The 21,014-nt window shown below is 35.5% G+C and overlaps 1 protein-coding gene across 1 annotated transcript in view; it reads right to left on the bottom strand.

The window, feature by feature from the left end:
* LOC107685334 (dynamin-like 120 kDa protein, mitochondrial) overlaps nt 1-12,508 on the bottom strand; it is a 48,364-nt gene extending 35,856 nt beyond the window's left edge. Inside the window, exons 1-10 of the mRNA XM_016481884.1 lie at nt 12,374-12,508; nt 10,704-11,022; nt 10,289-10,385; nt 10,048-10,155; nt 8,085-8,132; nt 6,284-6,372; nt 3,823-3,978; nt 1,687-1,740; nt 1,438-1,542; nt 1,235-1,321 (exon numbers count right to left, since the gene is read on the bottom strand). Of these exons, the coding sequence (XP_016337370.1) occupies nt 1,235-1,321; nt 1,438-1,542; nt 1,687-1,740; nt 3,823-3,978; nt 6,284-6,372; nt 8,085-8,132; nt 10,048-10,155; nt 10,289-10,385; nt 10,704-11,022; nt 12,374-12,393 (1,083 nt within the window). The 5' untranslated portion in view covers nt 12,394-12,508. The remainder of the gene's footprint in view (nt 1-1,234; nt 1,322-1,437; nt 1,543-1,686; nt 1,741-3,822; nt 3,979-6,283; nt 6,373-8,084; nt 8,133-10,047; nt 10,156-10,288; nt 10,386-10,703; nt 11,023-12,373) is intronic.
* Nucleotides 12,509-21,014: the final 8,506 nt, after the last annotated feature.

The raw sequence follows: 21,014 nt of genomic DNA, 5'->3' as shown, positions 1-21,014 counted from the left end.
TTCAGGAGATAAACAGTTAATAAGATTATGCGATATGAGATCGTTCCGTAACTCCCCAACCGGACCTCACCGGACAATGGCACCTTTTTAGTTACACCCAGCGTCACTACCCCCTCCTACCCTGCGAATTTCGAGCCCCGGGATGCCCCCGTTGCTTAGAACAAAGCGATAGAGTAAAATCTTTCCCCTGCGCTGCGCAGGGACGGCTCGCGGGAGAGCTCGTAGGTGATTCCCGTTTATATCATTAAGCAGAGGTTCAAACTCCAGCCCGAACACAAATGGCCACGAGCTTGGCTATGCTCTCACGGAGAATATTTATTTATATAGCATATTTTATTTCAGATGAACTAGAAACAATGTTTAATTTATAAAGTTTTATTTTGAAATGTAAGTCAATAACAATTGGCTTGAAGCCAGAGCCAATGGTGAAAGTTTTTGCGCGAGGAGACCCCGCCCCATTTTGGAGGTTCTGCCCACTTTTGGAGTTCACGCCCCATTTTGAAGATCTCCTATCTGCAGTTATATCTACTTGGGATCAGGAGGCGCTGGCTGGTGTGACTTAGTGGAGGCGGGACTAATTTGCATATTCATAGATCAGCGTATAGTAAATGAGGCAAGGGTGTAGAGTTACATTCAAGCTATTTTAAGGCATGAGAAAATTATTTTCACAAGAAAAAACATTTAAATATGTCATTGTGATGATCAAAGATACGTTTTAAGGGATAAAATATTTGACTACAGGGGGACTTTAACTTTCACAAAAGTATATGTGTGTGTGTGTGTGTGTATACATATAAACAGAAATTTTGATGACTACATCAAACTAATGAAAAAAGTACAACCATAAGAACAAATAAAATAAAAAACAGAGGTAAATAGCGTGTAAATGTGTATGTGTCAGTGGATACGTGTAATATGTATGCATGCATTGTGTGAATGTGCATACATGTGTCCATCTATGAATACATATATTCAGATTACAGTAATGTATTATCATCAGCGAAGGGAATGTGTTTTCTACCCTTTACCTGTAAACCTCTACATTTTATAGCAAATAAATTTTGCAGCATACAAAATATATTATTTTGATGGAAAGCATATCCAGTTAATTGTTTAATCAAAAAATAATCTACACATCATTAGATTACCAAAATAGCTGATAGTTGCAATGCTAAAGCAAAGCTGTGTAAATATTTGACATTCTAAGAGAAGAATAAATAAGAATAGCACTGACCCTTGGCAGCTGATCTTGAGTATTGTAGTTGGAGTCATAATCTGAGAGAATGTCCAGGACCTCAGAGTACATATCAATCAAAGACTTCTGCACAGGATCAAAACCAAAAGAAATGAATCAGTGAAAGCTAACCATTAAAAAAAAAAAAAGGTTTTATTGCATGTATCAGTTTTATGCATAACTGAAGTAAGTTTAAATCTGACCTTGACTTTTCTTTGGTGAATACCCTTGTCATCTTTCTGCAATACGACTTTCCTCAGTTCTTTATTCTCCTTTTCCAGACGCTCCAGCAACCGTTGGTACTTCCACTATATAAGCATGAGAGAAATGGAATATAAAACACGTATAAACTGAATATGTTAACAATAAATGAAAAGGCTACAAGGTTTAGTGTGGAAAAAAAATGAAACCAAAAGCAAGTCTTAAAATCAATGACATATAACTGTTAATACCTGAGTTCGAAGAAGTTCTTCCTGAAGTTGGTCAATTTTTTCTTTATCAGATGACTGAAAGCACAAGAAACAATGTAGCAGACTATGACCATGTTATTTCTTTTCAGGACAGCTGATCATCTTCCTAATATCCCCCTGTAAGAGCCACTGCACAAGCAATCCAAATCTCATGCATTCAATTCCAGCAGGCATCCCAGAAGAGGGAAGGCGAGTTAATGCAAAGAGAAGAAATTTCACTTCCAGGTTTTTCAAGCATTTAATCAATCATTTGTTCTTTACACAAATCACCACACTTCCAAAAAACGATTTGTAAAGGATGCTTAAATTATAAATCAATGCATCAAAGCGCTGAATCATTTCTTGGCCCGCACCTGTAATGCAATTGCTGAGTACCAAATCACAGAAAAGAGGTGAATGATTAGAGGAGAGAAGGACACAAAGGAAAACATCAAACACACAAACGCACATCTACATAAAAAAACAAGGATGTGTGATATGAAATTGCCTTTTATTACAGCTAAATAGCATGTCATTTGCCTATGTGCAGAGGTAATTAGTTCTGGTATTAGGCAGGTTAATTTTGCTGGGCAACAGCTGGAGCAAAGTGCATTGCACTCCATGAGGCAGGGCAGCATACCACTCCATGCAGTGAATATTAACTGTACGTGTGGGACTGTGTAAATAAATGGGTTTGCATGAGCGAGGCAGAATCGGGTTTATCGCAAAAAATGATGAAACTATACAAGCGTCACTTATTCTGCTAGTTATAGGTGCATAGCTAATATGATGCATTTTACTTTTAAAATAAAAACATGTTTAGAGCAGGGGTTTTTTGAAAGTTGCTTGAATGAAACATTGAAGCATTTGACTAATAAATGTTTTCAAAGTCACTCAGAATTTGATTGTTAAAACTCAATGACTATGGCACATACCGTGAGGTTTAAAAGTCTGAGACCACCCTCAAAATCTGTGAATTTCAAAATCTAAATTTAATTTAAACAATATAAACAGTCTTAAGCTGTAGGAATTTGCAGAAATATATACCAAGAAACACTACAGCACAAAACCAATGAGAAATATTTCATACATAAAGATTTTGCACTATTTCTAGGTCACTAATAAAATGAGCAAATTTGTGACACTGATCATGTGAACCCAATTGTACAAAAGATACGATTTCCTTCCACTGAAGCTCACAAAACTCTTTTAAACATTCACAAATGGGGGAAAATTTGCCACACCAAGTTGCCACAATAGAAAAAACTATTACAAGCTCTTCCCTAACATTTCTAAACAGTAAAATAATGTTGAAATTAAATCACAAAAATGCACAAGGCAAGACAGAGTACAAAAATTTCAGATCATTGTTTGGCCAACAAATGTTGTAATTAATACATTAATAATATCTTAAACATTTCAGCTGGCTCTGACCTAACCTTACTGAAAAATACCCTTGAGACATGAGAACAACTTCAATCTTTTATAAAAATCTAACTCAAAAATCTACCTATTACAAAAGTATGATATTGTAATTTTAGTTTGGATGACAGAATTCCAAGTTATTCTAATTTAAGGCAGTTTTTATTTATACGTTTAAAGAGAAAAACTTCCTTTATGACAACTTCCCTCAACCAGCCCATTATCCCTGACTAAGTAATTGTTTTATTTATTGGTCTCAGACTTTGGACCCCAAGCTATGAGATGGAATAAGATCACAGTGAAATCTCGGTTTGGTGGAAAAAGCATGTAGGCATAGAGATGCTCAGATCAAATTAATATACAAGTGTGGATTAAGCTGTCGCTTAGGATATGATTAATCCGAACGGCACCTACACTAGAGCTGCAAATTTCAAAGATCTTGGATGGGTGGAGCTACTTATTTGTACTTATTTGGTTTGTAACTAGAGTATATTAAAGTTGTAGTTCTCTCACACCAGTTGTTAATACCTCCACCATTCTGATAGCTATATTATAAAGATTAACATATTCATTATATTCAGCTAATAAGAATTTGGGAAAAATGTATTGCTGAGTGTCAAAAATTCACAAAATAGTTACAAAAGAATAGTGTGGGGCAGTCAAAGGCTGTAATGAGGGCCACAGCATCAGAAGGGTGGTGGGGGAGTGGACCTTCACCTTGCGTTTGGACTGCGAGGGGCTGGGGTTCGGGGACGGGCTGGGACTGGGTTCACGCGGCGGAGGCGGAGCATTATTAGCTGCCGCCCGCCGCATCTCCTCCTCATGCTGCTGGATCTGCTGCTGAATGAGAATGAGTTCACTGAGCAGCCCCTGCTGAGGGACGGCACAGTGACAGAGACGGGCAGTCAATCAACCTGCTTACCAACTAATAGGAGGACATGGCAGAGCTTTTGGGAAATGGTCCGCCTCACTTTAATATACTGCTTTGGTAATACAGTAGTTTTTAATCTAACTCAGTTATGATGAACCTAAAATCTTGATGAGCAGAAAGAGACAACCATAAGAGTCTCTCAGGAAAAGCCAGGGGGAAGATCTGAACTGCGAAGATCAGAGGGATTTACAAACATTTATTAACACTAATGTAGAACCACATTCAAGACCAGCACTCACAGTCAGTATTGTCAAGCTGATATATAACTACAGTAAAGACAATTCTAATAGCTTTTAATAGATGAACTAAAATCACATAAAATTACTGCTACTAAGGAAAGCGGGCATTTGAGGTACAATGAGTGATTTAGTTGCAGAGCAGTGCAAAGCCTAAAGCTGGAGAGAGCAAATATTACCATGTCTATCAAATCATGTCTTTCATACATGTCTTTCAAAAGCATGCTGCTTCTGTACATAGTTATGAATTCGCTTCCATAATTTTCTTACATTATATATGCACATTACCATTTAAAAGTTTTTGAAAGAAGTCTTTTTTTTATGCTTTAAGCTTCATTTATTTGTTTAAAATGTTGTAAAAATATTATTACAATTTAAAATAACTGTTTTCCATTTCAACATTTTAAAATGTAATTTATTCCTGTGACGGCAAAGCTGAATTTTTTAAGCAACCATTCCTCCAGTTTTGTGTATTATTAAATGATCCTTCATCACACACATTAAAAATTAAATCATTTAATATGCTAATTTGGTGCTCAAGAAACAATTACGATTAATGTTGAAAACAGCTGTGCTGCTTAATATTATGATGGAAACCGTGACGCATTTATGATTCTTTGATGAATAGAAAGTTGAAAAGAACAGCATTTATTTGAAATAGAAATCTTTTGTAACATTACAAACACCTTTACTGTCATGTTTAATCAATTTAATGCATCCTTGCTGAATATAAGTTTAAATTACCTTCAAAAAAATCTCACTGACCACAAACGTGTGAATGGTAATGTACATGCTTAGACTGCCAATATTACTGCTAAAACCTTTTCTGTTAAAAGACATTTTATGGTCTACATCCTATTTGAAGTACGCTAATATGAAAGACTTTAATTAGTACTAATCTAACCTGAAAAGTGTTTAGCTTCAATGCAGATAATGAGGGATTTATGAGTGAGGAAACAAAGAAAATGAAAAAAACAAACAGAACACTTACATTAAACATTAAAATACCAAGGAGTGAATTCTTTGCTCTCAGAGAAGCAACAGTTTTTTTAAGAGAGAGTGTAATGGCCATCACAGACAAACATGTAGCTGAAAAAGACAGAAATTAATCTCCTGCAACAAGAGGTTGCAGGACAACCTATGTGAACCTATTGCTAGAAAGGGATACAAACATATATCTAATAGCCTTGATGCTCATCTGTCAATGGTTCAGCATGTAAATGGAGAAAAACAGACTTCTGCCCTATAGTGCACACTGAAAGAGACATTTCTTTCAAATAATATGAAGACATCCAAAAAGAGGTAAAATATCAGGAGCAAAGTAGACTACAGCACTAGGCGCGTTTCCATTGCAGATTTGCGCAAAACTTTAGCGATATTTTATAAATGTCGATAAAAAAGTATGGCGAAATGACGCGTTTCCATTAGGCGTATTTTCAATTCGCAATTTCAATTTGCGCAATTTGAAGGGTAATGGAAACGCGCCTACTGCTCACAAATAATTTCCACAAAAAAAAACACACACACCCAGGTATACTATATGGTCAAAAATAGGAGGACACTCTTCTAATCAACTGGTTTTGGCTAATTCAGTTACACTCATTACTAGCAAGTTCATAAAAACAAGCACACAGCAATGCATAGACATCTGGAGCAGATTTCTGCTCCAGTCTGACAGTCCACATACGTTTTAGCCATGTAGTGTATTTTCATTTATTATAGTGGGGGGCAGCTTAACTTCAGCATTAGCCAGGTGTCACAAGTTACTAAAACAGTGTCCGTATTTAGCAGGTCTACAAAAGAGCCGTTTGTGTCTTGCAGTAAATAGTCAAAATAAATGCACAGCAGTTAGCAACTCAGTTAAAAGCCCAAGCAACACAGCTAGGCAGAAAAATGCAGGTAAAGAAACTTAAGCTGCTTTAATTATTGTAATAGCTGAAGAACAAAAGGATCAAAAGGGCCATCGTATATCATGGTCGCGCTTGAGCATTCAGAAAAGAGAGTCATTTACCTTCTTAAACTGTTTATCGCTGCTGTCAGAGATAGCTGCAGATGTTGGTGGGACATCAGTCACTCTCAGGGTTGATTCACCTGTGGTTTCTGAAAAAAAATAAAAATAAATTAAAAAAAAACATACACATGCAAATTGTTTCTTCCATTTCTTGAAACACACATTTAGCATTTAGACTTTACACATTTAGAAAAAAGAATTGCACATCAAGTGACAATAAAATTAGCATGCAAAAGCATATTATTTGCTTGCATTTTAAAGTAATTACATTATGTCACCATTTCCCAAAGATACTCAAAGGTTTGAAAAGTAAATGGTGCAAAAGTGCTTGAGAAATAGTTTGTAAATAATCTAGGCACACTTTTAGAAGATCATATAATAGATAATAATATCATAGTTTTAGTGTAGTGATGATGAGAATATGAGAAAATATGTGCAATCTGCTATAGAAAACATGAATAAAATATGCACATTACATAAACTCCAGGTCTAAACAATCGCTCCTTGTCTAAGATGCTAAGAACAAATTTCAGATTAGATGTTCAGTAAGTGTACTTTTCAAAACTCTTGAGCTGTAAGAACTTCAAACATATAGGATAAATTAGAAATAACAATGGAAAGAGAGAGAGACAAACACAGGCCCACAAAATCTTAAGAGAAGAGAAGGTGAAGTCAAGGGACCAAGTGGCAAGACAATTAAAATCAGAAAGAAATCACACATTTACAGATACTGTTAGTGTCGGGGACTGCATCTGTAACTAACCCATGTTAACAGAATGCTTTAGCATCCATATTTAAAGATATTGGCTAAATTACAAAAAGTCAAACTAATTAACACTTGAGTCTTTGTAATCTAAATATAGTATTTGTAATCTAAACTAAATATACACTACAATTAAAAAGTTTGGGGTTAGTAAGTTTGTTTTTTTTATTATTTATACTCAGCAAAGATGCATTAAATTGATCTTAAGTGACAGTAGGCACATTTACAGTGTTCCAAAACATTTTTTTAAAAATGCTGAATAAAAGTGTCATGGTTTCCACAAAAATATTAAGCAGCACAACCATTTTCAACTGTGATAAGAAATGTTTCTTGGGCACCAAATTAGCATATCATAATGATTTATGAAAGATCATATGACACTGAAGCCTGGCTGTAATGGCAGCTGAAAACAAAGCTTTGCCCTCATAGGAATAAATAAAACTAACTACTTATTTCAAAAGCATTAAAAATAAAAAACGTACCGACCCCAAACTTTTGAAAGGTAGCATAAATAGCAATGCAACACCATGTCTAGACCGGACGTGAGCAGTGCGACGCGACAAATCAAACCCATTATAATCAGTGATGCTATCTATACTACATGCAGCGAGGTGCAACACGACAAATTCCCGACAGTAAACTGATGCCTTGTTCTATTTATGGCGTAACTGACACAAAGTTCAAATGATTTGCAATGGTCGCTTTCTCGCATCCAGTGTAGACAGCCTTTAGATGTTGCATCGTGGTGAGGAGTGACGTGACAACTGTGGTGTCCGGTGTAGACACAGTGTAATGCAACTGCAACAGCAGGCTCACTTTGTTTTCAAATTGAGTTTTTGTGACATGAAGTAGCAGCTTTGTGCAGAAAAGGGATTTCTGACTAACAACATTATCATGATATTTTAAAGATCATTTCCTTTGATAAGGGGTTTTGCCGATCCATCCTTAGAGGCGCACACCCCTTCAATTCAAATCCATTTCACGTCAATGTAGCAGCACAGGAGGAATGGGGGCACACTAAGTGAGGCGTTTACACACCTAATAACAGACGCAGACCAGATGCTCCATTGACTTCACTACCCAAACCTGTGAAGAACGTGAAGGGAGGGAGAGGAGGAGGGAGGAACAAGAGGAACAAATGAAATTAAAATAAAATAAAGACTTCAGGAAAAGTGTGAAGAGCTCATTCCATTGAACATTGGTTTGGGATTCTAGCAGACGAGAAGTGTCAGGTCTGTATACTGAGAAATATGTTAATGCAAACAAATAACTTGCGTGAATAACCTTAAATAATTGTATCATTAGGAAGATGCTGATTGTGCATATATGAAAGTGATTATAAGCAATGCACAGATCTTTTAAAACAGACTGTCCAAGAATATTCTAATTCATTCAGTTGATAGAAATCACAGAAAACACATAAACCCCAAGGATAGATTTAGTACTTTTCAGCTTAATTAAAAAAAATCTTAAAATTCACACACGCATTCACATAAACTCACATTTACAAAAAAATAACATTGTAGTGCATTACGCTTTTTTTATTTTATATGGTTATATCCCTATATATTTTATTTTTTTTACAAAATATTGTAAAATTTACACAAACCCTTCAAAAGTTTAGGGTCAGTAAAATTGTTTTAAGAAGGGGTCATATGATGCTGCTAAAAACAAACAAAGTAGTTTCGCTTTCACAACAAAAAACACTGCGGCCTAACATGAGCGAAAGCCGCGGCTTAGCGTGTGAGCTGTGGCCGGGCTAGAGTGAGCAAAGGTGGCGGGGTCGAGAACGGCGCGCCCGGCGGATTCGACGAAGGAGCGGCAACCACATGTGACGACCCCGGGCTTCGTCCACGGTGAAAGCCGATCCGGTGATCCACAGCACTAAGTTGATGTATTCCCTCAGCGACCAGCACAGATCAGCTCTAGGCATGACGAAGCGGATATCGTCCTCTTTTGGAAGACCAAACAAAGTAGTTTCGCTTTCACAACGAAGCACACAGTGTCTCCACGGCATGGCGGCAGCGGCAACAATACTACAGTGAGAATAAAAGTTACGCCTTCTTTCTTTGCGTGAACATTTGGGCGGTGTTATGCAAATCTTCCCACATAGTGAGGTAGATATGTGGGGGCATGTTAGAACGAGCCATTTTAGGTAGGTGTGGTTAACTCTTAACTTTTATAAAGAATATCTCTTTGGATTTGAGACTTTAGTCTTTGCAACTTTACAGATCTTCTTTATGCACCAAGAGCTTGTAACACTACAAAGAGAAAGGAAAAATTGAAATCGCATCATATGACCCCTTTAATGTTTTTGAAAGAACTCCCTTATTCTCACCAAGGCTACATTTTTTTGATCAAAACTTTACATACACTAAAAATAGTAATATTGTGAAATATTATTAAAATTTAAAATAGCTCTCTTCTATTTCAATTAATATTTAAATTGTAATAATTTATTCCTGAGATGGGAAAGCTACATCTTTTTAAGGAGCCATTACTCCAGTCTTCAGTGTCACATGATCCTTCAGAAATTACATGATGATCTGGTGCTCAAGAAACATTTCTTATTATTATCAATGTTGAAAAACAGTTCTGCTGCTCAATATTTTTGTGGAAACCATGATACATTTTTTTTCAGGATTCTTTGATAAAACAAAAGTAAAAAACTGACATGTTGAATAAATGTATTAATTTCTTTATCTTTTATTTTTTTCTTACTGACCCCAAACATTTGAACAGCAGTATACATTTCTAATTTACCTTTTTATTTAAAGCTGCAGTCTGTAAGTTTTGCCTCTTTGTTTATTATAAGCTAACCATTGTGAATCGGGCTAAAGTAAGGCGATAGTTTTGAACACTGGCTGGTTATGTACTTGCTCAAATATTGATTTTGGATCCTTTTTAACCAAAAAAAGTTACGGACTGCAGCTTTAACCAAATCATCCACCTGTATTTACTTTGTGTCCATCATGAAGTGTGTGTAAAGGACATTGCTTACCACTGGAGAGGAAGCTCTTTAGGAAGGTGAAGTTCTCTCCAATCTTTTCCATATCAGGTAGTAGTTTGGCTATCTCTTCTAGTTCAGGCAAAGCACTGGCTAGCTTGTCTTTATTCAGGGACACAGAAATAACATTCACAGCATATCATTAGAAAGTCAACAACACCAAATAATTTTCAACTGTAGCATATGCATATTGTTAAACAGGTCTGATCAAAATATGGCTCTACAAATTACTTACCTAAATCAATATTTTCACTCAGCTCCCAAACAAAGTCTGGCACAATCCATGTGTATTGGCTCATATCAGGAAACATATCCTTCCATTCATCGTAAGTCTGGAAACAAAAAAAACAAGACAGGCTGCACTGACTAGTGGTGCATTAATAAACATTTTGTCTGATACCAACAGACAATAGTATTTTTCTGTTGACAACTGATTTGATGACTGATACTTTAAATCTATAGGTCAATAAAATGAAATGTCATGTGGCAATGAAAGTCAAATAACTGCATCCTGTTTGAAAACGGACAAATAGTACACCCAAAGTGTTCAAATTCAGATTCAACCTTATTGTGGACTCTGAATTTGCAAGTAAAATGACCTTGAGGTCAGTCATTTCATACGCACAACAGAACCAACTACTTAAGCATACCTTTTTTGCTGTATATCCACCTCCAACTGCTGAGCCCAGCAAGATGTACCTCAGTTTCAGCAGTCTGGCAGCAAGATGGGCCACCCAGAAGGACCGGTGCTGTTGATAGCCGTGGCCTCCTGACCGGGATTTGGGAGGACGCACGGGGAGCCTGGAGAGAGACGTGTAATGGCGGGCAGCTGAACAGTGAGGTGGTCTCTGTGGATTGTTGTTAGAAGAGTAGCGGTGATGGATGGCACGGGAGAGCGGGTGCAGTTTCTGCAACGGAACTCTGAACTTCACCCCCATTCTGGAGGGAAGCAGATTCTTGCAAGCAATGCTGAGGAGAAAGAGACACTGTGGTCATTCTGCCTCATTTACACACAACATATGTAAGAATATTTGAAGAATTTAGCCTATGTCTTTCAAATGCAGGACTCAAGAGTACGGATGGCTTGGTGGCCTGGTGCTAGTGTGAGGAGAGTTTTGAGTCCATTGATGGAACTCATGCATGGCCATTGTTTACAATCAAAAGTGTGTCAATTTATAAGTGTTATGAAGTAACATTGTTTTTGTTTTTTTGTAAATAAAACGTAGAAATAAACATTTAATAAAAACTATAAATCTATTTGTGAAATAAAAATATACCGTAAAATACTGTTTAAAACAGTGAAAATGTTAGATGCTTTCTGTCAGACACACACTGCACAGTCCGTATGTGATATAACGTCCTAATTTTGACAATTGTAACACAATTTTAGTCTTTCAAAGTTAGAAGTTATTTTTTGAAACTTGATTGAATGACTTGTTGTGATAGTCTTGGAAGTTAGAGTTCGAATGTACAGAAAATTATAAACAAAACAGTAATGTTTGGCGCGGTATGACATCGTTTATGACATCGATCAAAAGTGTCAGTCTGTTTTTGTTTTGTTTTTTGTAAATAAAACGCAGAAATAAACATTTAATGAAACATATAAAGCTGTTTCTGACATAAGAATACAAAATATTCTATTACATGCTATTTAAAATAAAGAACATACTGGCAGGTTTCTGTCAGACGCACGCTGCATGCAAACCCACAAAACAGCATATGATATGAGGTCCCAACTATGACAACTGTGTTAATAGACCACTAAATACCTGAAAACGTCATAATGAGTGATTACAGATATATTTTCAAGCAAGAACGCAAATAAAATAACAGTTCTTGGTGGTTCATATTTGTCCAATGGCTAATGTTAGTACTTTAAAAACGGTAAGGAATGCGTTAAATTAGACAGCCATTAATATTATATTAATAAGACGATTCGTATGATACCAATGCAGATTTTCTGTTATTAATATAATTAATCTAAAAGTGATTTCAGTGGAGAAAATTGAGACGGTGTTTTGGGTGGTGTCATTCAGTAGTGTAGCCTGTCTGTGTCATTTACGAAACGATACCAGGTAACCGTAGTAATTAAGGACTAATCCTCACAGTTCACCTTTATAAATATAAATTAAGTGTATGTATATCAGAGATGTGATTAGCAATTTTATATTTATATATCTAATCACCTAGTTTCCAGTCTCCTGTTTCTGCGTTAAATTCAGTAGCTGAAAACGAGCTTACCAGGTAACTGCACTTCCGGCTCGTAACATCCTGCTATTAGCAACTAATGGCAAATATAGATGTCTATCAGATCTCTTACTTGTATAAATTTCCATTCATCTTTCCAAATGGGACACTTAGGTTAGCTGCGTGGCTAACAAGGGCATTGCATGCAGGCGAACAGCAGTGTCAAGCGCTGCTCGAGTGGAAAGTAGTTCCTGGTCCACAACGTGACGTCATGCTGTCAAAATAAAAGTTAGCAAAGATCAAAAACATAAGGACTTTTAACTGTCATCAAACTTCTCTATCAATCTCCTTTTATAAAATGTGATTAAACATGTCTCTTTTTTCTAGCAGTATATTGTTAATTTATTTTTCACAGATTTCTTACTTTGCCTATATTTGAAGTGTTTCTTGCTGAGATTTCCCTTACTATAAAATCTACTATAACTTATAAATAATTATAATAATAATAACACATTTCTTAAGGACTATGATCTTAACTTTCTTACTTGCTGATTGAGGTGTTCTTTTTTTGTCTGTTTGTATTTTTACCCTTTCCTTTTCGATTTATAATGTATTTCACTGCAGTGCAGTTTATTTGCAATTAAAAAGTAAAAGAGAAACTAAACATGCACACGCAGACACACACAAGGCTTAGTTTATTTTCATGTTTATGTTCTCTGTTCACAAAATTTTACCTCTTTTTATTTATTTGTACTAAGAAATGACATGATGTACAGATGTGACATTTTTTATGCAATATAATTGGAGGATAACAAACTTTAATCACAATTTTTGCTACAGTGAGCTCAGAAAAGATAGAACACAACCAAAAATAAAAGATTTCTAAATCACATATATACTCACAAATAAAGTAGCTGTAAGTGGCATGTCCTAGACATGGTATTTCTTAAATGTGTGCTCCTTAGTTTTAAATGAAGCATTCTTTATTTATTAATATCTTTGACTATTAAGAGGATAATGAAACCTACTAAGCACAAAAATAAAGTAAGATATTATACGACTCAATCAAGTCAAATGGACTTGGATGATTGCAGTACAAATGAATTCCACTAGAGGGGCAAATTTGACAGTGTACAGCATACAGTAGATGCTATTGAGCAACTGGCTTTAAAGCAGCACTATGTAACTTTTTCTGTGTTCAAAATTTGCAAAATATATATAATGAGCGAGTACATCGTGAATTCATCTTCCAAAAAGCGTTTTTGTCTTATTCCGAATCACTATGGTACACTTATAATAAGTACTTATATTTGGATTATTGTAGCCTGGTTGGGTTGTCACCGCTGCGGAGTAACACATACTTGCGTGAATCGCCATAGACATACACTTAGAGAAGTGAGAAGGGTGTTCCTGCACAACCGGAGGCTGCAGTTTCGGGACCGCATTTCTAGGACCCTGGTGGTTTAGTTTGTATGTTTGTACATGTTGTTAAAGATATTGAATCTCAGGAACATTTTTTTTTATTTCAATTGTGATTTTTGATTTATAAATGCATCAATGTTAATTACAAAGTGTGTAATACCTGCTTTGAGTTAACAATTTTAAATTTAAATGAATTTACACTTAAAATATAAATGAAAAATGTATTTCAGTCTTTAAACAACTGAAAAAGTGGAGTACCTTAAGTCTTAGTTTCTTGAAATATACTGTAAATTGATTAGCCCCCTTAAGTTTAACTAGCTCATTATCAGGTATAATAAAGATGGAATCAAATGAAATCAGCATTTGCAGTCACTAAATTACAGCCAGATATTTAAAAGTTTGTAGAGAGGCAAGACACAAGACTCGAGAATGATTCAAGAATGCATATTTATATACTGTATATACTCATTTTTGCAATAACACATAATACAACATCATAAAAAAAGACCCCCTTTTCCATCAGTTGCTGCATGGACAAAAAGGCTGTAGACTTCAACTCCTGAGAGAGATAAAAAAAAGAGCGAGAGAGAGAGAGGGAGGGAGAATTAAATAAGAAACATTTGCTTTAACATGTTTAACTCTGTAATATATATTTCTGATTTAACACATATGCACTGTTGGGGTTGCCATCAAAAAAAGTGTTAGCAGATATTTAGCAGACAGTCTACTAATACTCTAATGACTGCTAGTTGACATGTAGTCGCAGAGTTACTTATCAACAGTTGTCCAAATGCTACCATCAAAATAATCAAATTGATATTACAATAAAAATAGTTTACAGCAAATGTGTATACATTCATCTGATCTGTTATCAGATCTTATGGCTGTTTGAGAAAAATTATTATTGTTATTATTTATAAGTGGTCTTTGTCTGCTTTAAGTACAGTGAAGTTACTTCACTAAAAGCAGACAAAGAGCACTTAATAATAATAAGACCACATTAAAGCATTTTGGAATGTTTTCATGAAGACTTTGTATTTGTTATTTTACAGTAAAAACACAAATAAGATGTACTAAGTTATTGTGCAGATCTTAAACAATGGCAAGATATGAGACCTATAATACATTATAACTATGAGAAATATAATCCATTGTAACTTAAGTGGATGCAATGTGTTCATTGTGTGTTATAAATCATCAAACAGAAGTAACTCCAGTTGGAATGTTCTTCCGCGGGATGTGTGCAGTTCTGTTTATTAACCGCTAGAATTCCAAAAGTTACACAGTGCTGCTTTAATATCTCAATCTTTAACTTGAGATTTACCAAAATGACTGTAGAACTAACACTTCAGTCATCCTCACTGGTGAAGGTAAGCTGAAGAAGGATTGCATTAATTTCTGTAATGAATGTCCTCTTTCAGTTGGACAAAGACTGTACTGAGTGCATTATCTTCCTCCTTGAGTATCTTCAGTTGGCAAGGTCAAATTTGATTAAACTGGTGGTGCTCTTTGTTCTAGTTCTGGTCTGTGAATAGTGTATAGACACCTTTTTCAGGCCCACTGCATGTGCTTATGACATGCTTTGGAAGATGCATGGGGAAGTCGTGGCCTAATGGTTAGCGAGTCGGACTCGTAACCCAAAGGTTGCGGGGCAGGGATTGTGGGTGGGGGGAGTGAATGTACAGCGCTCTCTCCCACCTTCAATACCACGACTGAGGTGCCCTTGAGCAAGGCACCAAACCCCCAACTGCTCTACGTGGCGCCGCAGCATAAATGGCTGCCCACTGCTCCGGGTGTGTATTCACGGTGTGTGTGTGTTCACTGCTGTGTGTGTGCACTTTGAATGGGTTAAATGCAGAGCACTAATTCCAAGTATGGGTCACCATACTTGGCCACATGTCACATCACTTTTATGCCACGATATTGATATATGATATATTATAGACTATTGGGTATGAAAGTGGGGGGGGGGGGATTTTTTTTTTAATTTTCACTCAGAAATTGCTGGTAAATTGCACAAATAATTACCAATAAATAAATAAATAAAAATTCTAGGGGTGCTGATAATTATGTATTGGACACGCATATACATGTACATTTTAGTTTATATATTATATTATAATATAGGTTGGTAATATAGATGTGTTGATTAAAATACAGGTTGGATTTTACATTTTCAAAAATCAGATTTCAAAACAGTGAGCATGTTCAGTAGTCAAAAAAAAGTCTGCTACACTGTATCTAGGTGCTGTGGTTGACACATGATGTAAAATGTCAATTGAATGCACACTGCCATAACAAGTTTAGATCAATCATAGCTCTTAGCTAGAACACGAGACATGATCAATTTGTGTTTGTGCTAGTAACGTAGTTATGAGACCAAGGCTACTGTCTCCCTGTATGCATTCAGCCTAGAAAAGAGCCAGGGTCTCTTCACACATCTTTCAGTGAATCCAGGTTAAGGCCATTCAAAACTCAGAATCTGAAGAACACTGAAAATATATTAATATTACATACCACATTATTTCAATGATTATGGAGGACCAAACCTGCAGAAATTAAAAACGAATAAATATATAGATAAATAAATAAATAAAATGACAGGAAAATAAATAAAGGAATAAATGACTTGATAAAAACAAATATAGTTCATTTGTAATAAAATTTAACCCTGAATTAATTTTTTTATTACTTTTTCCTTTATGTATTATATTATTTTATGTATTTATTTTTGCATTTATTTTAATTGTATTTATTTATGTATGTATTTATTATTTTTTATTCCCACGTGTATTTATTTCCAGATTTATTTATTCATTTATTTCTTCTTACTTTTCCGTGTGCAAATGAGGGAGGCGGTCCTTGCGGAGCTCCGGTGAATCATTGGTTGAGAGCTCACGCAGAAGGTCAGATCAAACTAACGATAGAGATCGGAGTTTGTGTGATCAACTGTAGAGTTGCAAGCTATATTTTCACAGATTCACGTTATGTCGAATTATTTTATAGCGACTGAATTCACCTACTTATCCTGACAGTTTCATCATTAAGTCTAGTTTGATAACGCCTCTAGACACACTTGGTAGCGGTTTCTAAGGCTTGTGTTAATTTTGTAATTATAGAGAAAAGACTCCCACAAGCATTAAGTTGATCGTAAAACAGTTGCATCAAAGGTTTGGAATCGCGGCCCACTGCCATAAAGTTGGCTTGACGTTGGACGTTCAATATTCGCAAGTGTAGGGACCGTCTCTAAACTTACATACGACATACGATATTTATTCAAATAAACTGTCAAATTATATCTAAATATTGCTAAATATACCTGGTTTTGTGACTGTAAGTCATTCTCTTCAAATGCTATTGAAATTACAATCATGTATACCAATGCCGTATTTAACTTTAGAGATAGTCCCTAAACTTGCGAATATAGACGTCAACTGCCAGTGGGCCGCGATTCCAAAAAGCATTGTGAGCCTGAGTAGACCGTAGATCTAACTAGGTCCTTTGGTGCAACTGGTTTACGATTGCATTTAGGCTCACAATGCTTTTGGGAGTCACGATTTTCTCTGTGTAATTCGACATAATAATGTGAATCTGTGAAAATGTTTGATCTGACGCTTCTGCGTGAGCTCTCTCAACCAATGATTCACCGGAGCTCCGCAAGGACCGCCTCCCTCATTTCCATGCTGCACACAGAAAAGTAAAAATAAATACATGAATAAATAAATCTGGAAATAATAAATACATGTGGGAATAAATAAATATATAAAATAAATAAAACCATGAATAAATACATAAATAAATAAATATAAAAAATAAATGATAAGATAAGTAAATAAAACTTAAAAAGAATAAAAAATAAATGTAAAAATAAATACAGAAAATAATACATATAGGAAAAAGGTCATAAAAATACATTCAGGATTACATTTTATTACAAATGAACTATATTTGTTTTTATCAACTCATTTATTTCTTTATTTTCCTGTTATTTATTTATTTATTATTTCTGCAGGTTTGGTCCTCCATAAATGATAGACACCTTGAGGACAGTAGTTATCCTCATAAGACACTCTCACTTTCTCCTCACTCAGTGCGGTAAACTGTGTCATGGGGTCTTCTAAGGCCTAATAAACACTCTCAGGCCATGTTCACACAGCAGCTAGATCCAGTTCTGTACGGACAGAGTACAGTATAAACTACTAGTTTAAACTAGTATTGTAAATGGCAATTTCAATATTGACTCCTCTATTCTGTACATAGAGTGAAAAATAATTTAAAGGAGTTCATTTCCACATGTAAATGCTGTTGTTATCAACGCCTCGGAGTGTGTAGGTGACCTCCTCTAGAGACGATTACTTATACTGCGTGTGACAGAACACAACAGGATTGGCTCCAATTTTAGAAGCACTCTGTCCTTTTTGGACCACAAGTTCATTATTCAGAGCTCTGTTTAGCAACCAAGAACAAATATTGTCCTCTCTGCTTTTTTTAGATGGGAAAATATGGAATAAGGACTATTTTAGTGTATGAAAACACCTGAAATAGAACCACAAACAGGGGGGACTTTATATCAAATAAACAGTTGCTTCATGCACAAAAGTTTGCACTGAAACTGGGAACAAGACTGTTTTACTGTAATAATGTTCAACATTTATCCGTGTTCAATTGCTCCTTTTGTCAGGAAGATGTTGTATTTGGTCACACTCAACCCAACCCTGAAAGACCTCTTACTTGTTATCCACTACAACATGATTAATCAACTTTAAACCCGTGTTACAATCTAAATTATGCGAATACCTGCATGGGATGGCAGGTTAAGAAGATTAAGGTCCTTGAATTGCAAAAGAGATGGTCATTTAGATTTCTTTGATTAGAAACAACTTGCGTTGATGTATGTAAGGACACAGTTTCTTCTTACAGTATTGCCTGCAATTTGGATAAGAAGCTAGAATGTTTGTTTGTTTATTTTTACACATTCTCATATTGCTTTTTAGTATATAAAAAAAAAATCTGTTGAGAACATTTAATATCTACAAGAAAGTCAGTGATTTTTTTTTTGCTGATGTTAAATTATACAATTATTTTCAATTATCATTTTTTTTAATACTGTACACTAAAGTATATGTTATATATATATATATATGTATACGTATATGTATATATGTTTTTTCGATTGTTAATGTTGGAAATTATTAGCTGTGCCAATAGTAAGGTTTTCTAACCTGCAATATATTATATATATATATATATATATATATATATATACACACACACATACGTACTTTTACATTGCTACAATTTTTTTTATAAATAAATAAATTTCAAGCAAATGCTGTTCTTTTTAAGTTTATAATCATCAAAGAATCCACAAAAATATTAAGCTGGTTTCACAACTGGTTTCATTCAACATTGATAATAATAAGAAAATGACTTCTTAAGCACCAAATCAACATATTAGAATGATTTCTGCAGGATCAGGTGACATTAAAGACTTGAGTAATTGCTGCAAATTCCGTTTTTTTATTTATAAAATGAATAAATCACAATTTAAAATATATTAAAATATAAAACAGTTCTTTTAAATTGTAAAATATTTCACAATAATCCAGTTTTTACTGTATTTTTATCAAATAAATGCAGCCTTGATGAGTGTAAGATGTGTGTGTGTGTGTGTGTGTGTGTGTGTGTGTGTATGCTCTTTCACACTGTTTTAATCAAATTACTCAATTTTTTTACGTTGTCCCAGAAATTTTAAACTATAAATATCCATCATTAAAATATTAAACACTTTTTAACATAATATTTTTATTCAGCATCATTTCCAAACAAGCTTTAAAATTATGCTGTATTGCATTCTGTTTCAACCATAACTAATGAAGGTAATATTTCTTGCTGAACACAAGGAATAAAATAAGTAAATAGGCATATAGTGACCCAGAATTCACAGAGTTCACACAACAACACCAAGGGCAAGGGCAAGGATCAAACAGATATGGCCACAGGTGTTGTGTATTATCAGTGTCTCTGTCCTCTCATACTGTACGCTCTGCTGCCCCAGAGTCCAGCAGTGGGAACAACTGGAGCAGGACAGTAGACGAGGCTTGGGGGTGGTTGCTGTGTGCCCTAGATTGCTTCTTCCTGAAGGGGAGGGGTTTTATCATATTCTAAAATGGGGTCAGCTGAAAATACATGGGAAAATACACGCAGCTGCAACATTTGGAATGTGAGGCTAATTTGTGAATGGCTAAATGTTGTGCATTTTGCAAATATAGAGTGGAGCTTGATATAGGCAGACATAATTATTTATGATTCATCCTAATTTTGGATTCTGTGATGCATTGAAAGGATCGTTCACACAAAAATAAAATGGTGTCCTTATTTACTCACCCTCATTTTGTTCTAAACCTGTATGCATATTTCTTTCTTCTGTGCAAGACCAAAGAAGAAATAATTAAAAAAAATAAAGTCCATACAATAAGTCAATGTCAATGGGGTCCAATGCTGCAAACATTAAAATGTATCTTAAGTTTGGTTACAATTATTTATGAAAGATATAATGCTTTACAACATACATTATAAATGCCTATATAATAAATTATACACAAAGGCTTCAAGTAAAGTGTTACTCAACTGATATTACTGCCCTAATGGTTATACTACAAAGCATTTGTCATGATTAGAATAAAGTCTAGCCATTGCATTCGATAGATGCCATTTTCATCGATTGGCAGCCTTACTTTACTCATTGCAGACAGTACTGAAACATAAATACACACTCATACTGACTCTCAACACATACTGGTTCTCGTCTGCAGCAGTCCATAATTATTGACAGGTTTGATGTGCTCAGTGAGTGGAAAGTATGGGAGAATTGGAGTTGCTCAGAGTGTGTGAGACTAACTCCCACCCCCAGGCCCATCACTCTGTAATGGAAAGATTAAAAGCAGAGCACCAACCCAAAAACACCGTCCTCTCCCTCTCCCTCTCTCTCTCTCTCTCTCTCTCTCTGTCATTGTCTATCCAGCTCGCCCTCTCTCTCCTATACCTCCCTCCCGCCTCTATATTATATTCTCCTCCCTCTCTCATGTTAAATAGATTACAGGGGATTCACTTATTTAAAGACTTCGACAAAAGCTGTGTGTGCATATTTTTGGGTCGGCTTAGAGCAATTAAACCCACACATTGTGAGCACCTAACTGGAGGAATCTAATTACAACCTACCACCAAGCCCAGCCCATCATACACAGTCTGGAGTCTGGACCTCACACTGCCTTCCACGAAAGAGTTCCTTAGAAGCTCCAGGACTACAGCAGCAGCAGCCCTGCCTGCCCCAGCTGGATCATTGTACGCCG

The sequence above is a fragment of the Sinocyclocheilus anshuiensis genome, unplaced genomic scaffold, assembly GCF_001515605.1.
Source record: "Sinocyclocheilus anshuiensis isolate Anshui unplaced genomic scaffold, SAMN03320099.WGS_v1.1 scaffold385, whole genome shotgun sequence".
Lineage (NCBI taxonomy): Eukaryota > Metazoa > Chordata > Actinopteri > Cypriniformes > Cyprinidae > Sinocyclocheilus > Sinocyclocheilus anshuiensis.
This window is presented reverse-complemented; position numbering and strand designations above follow the sequence as displayed.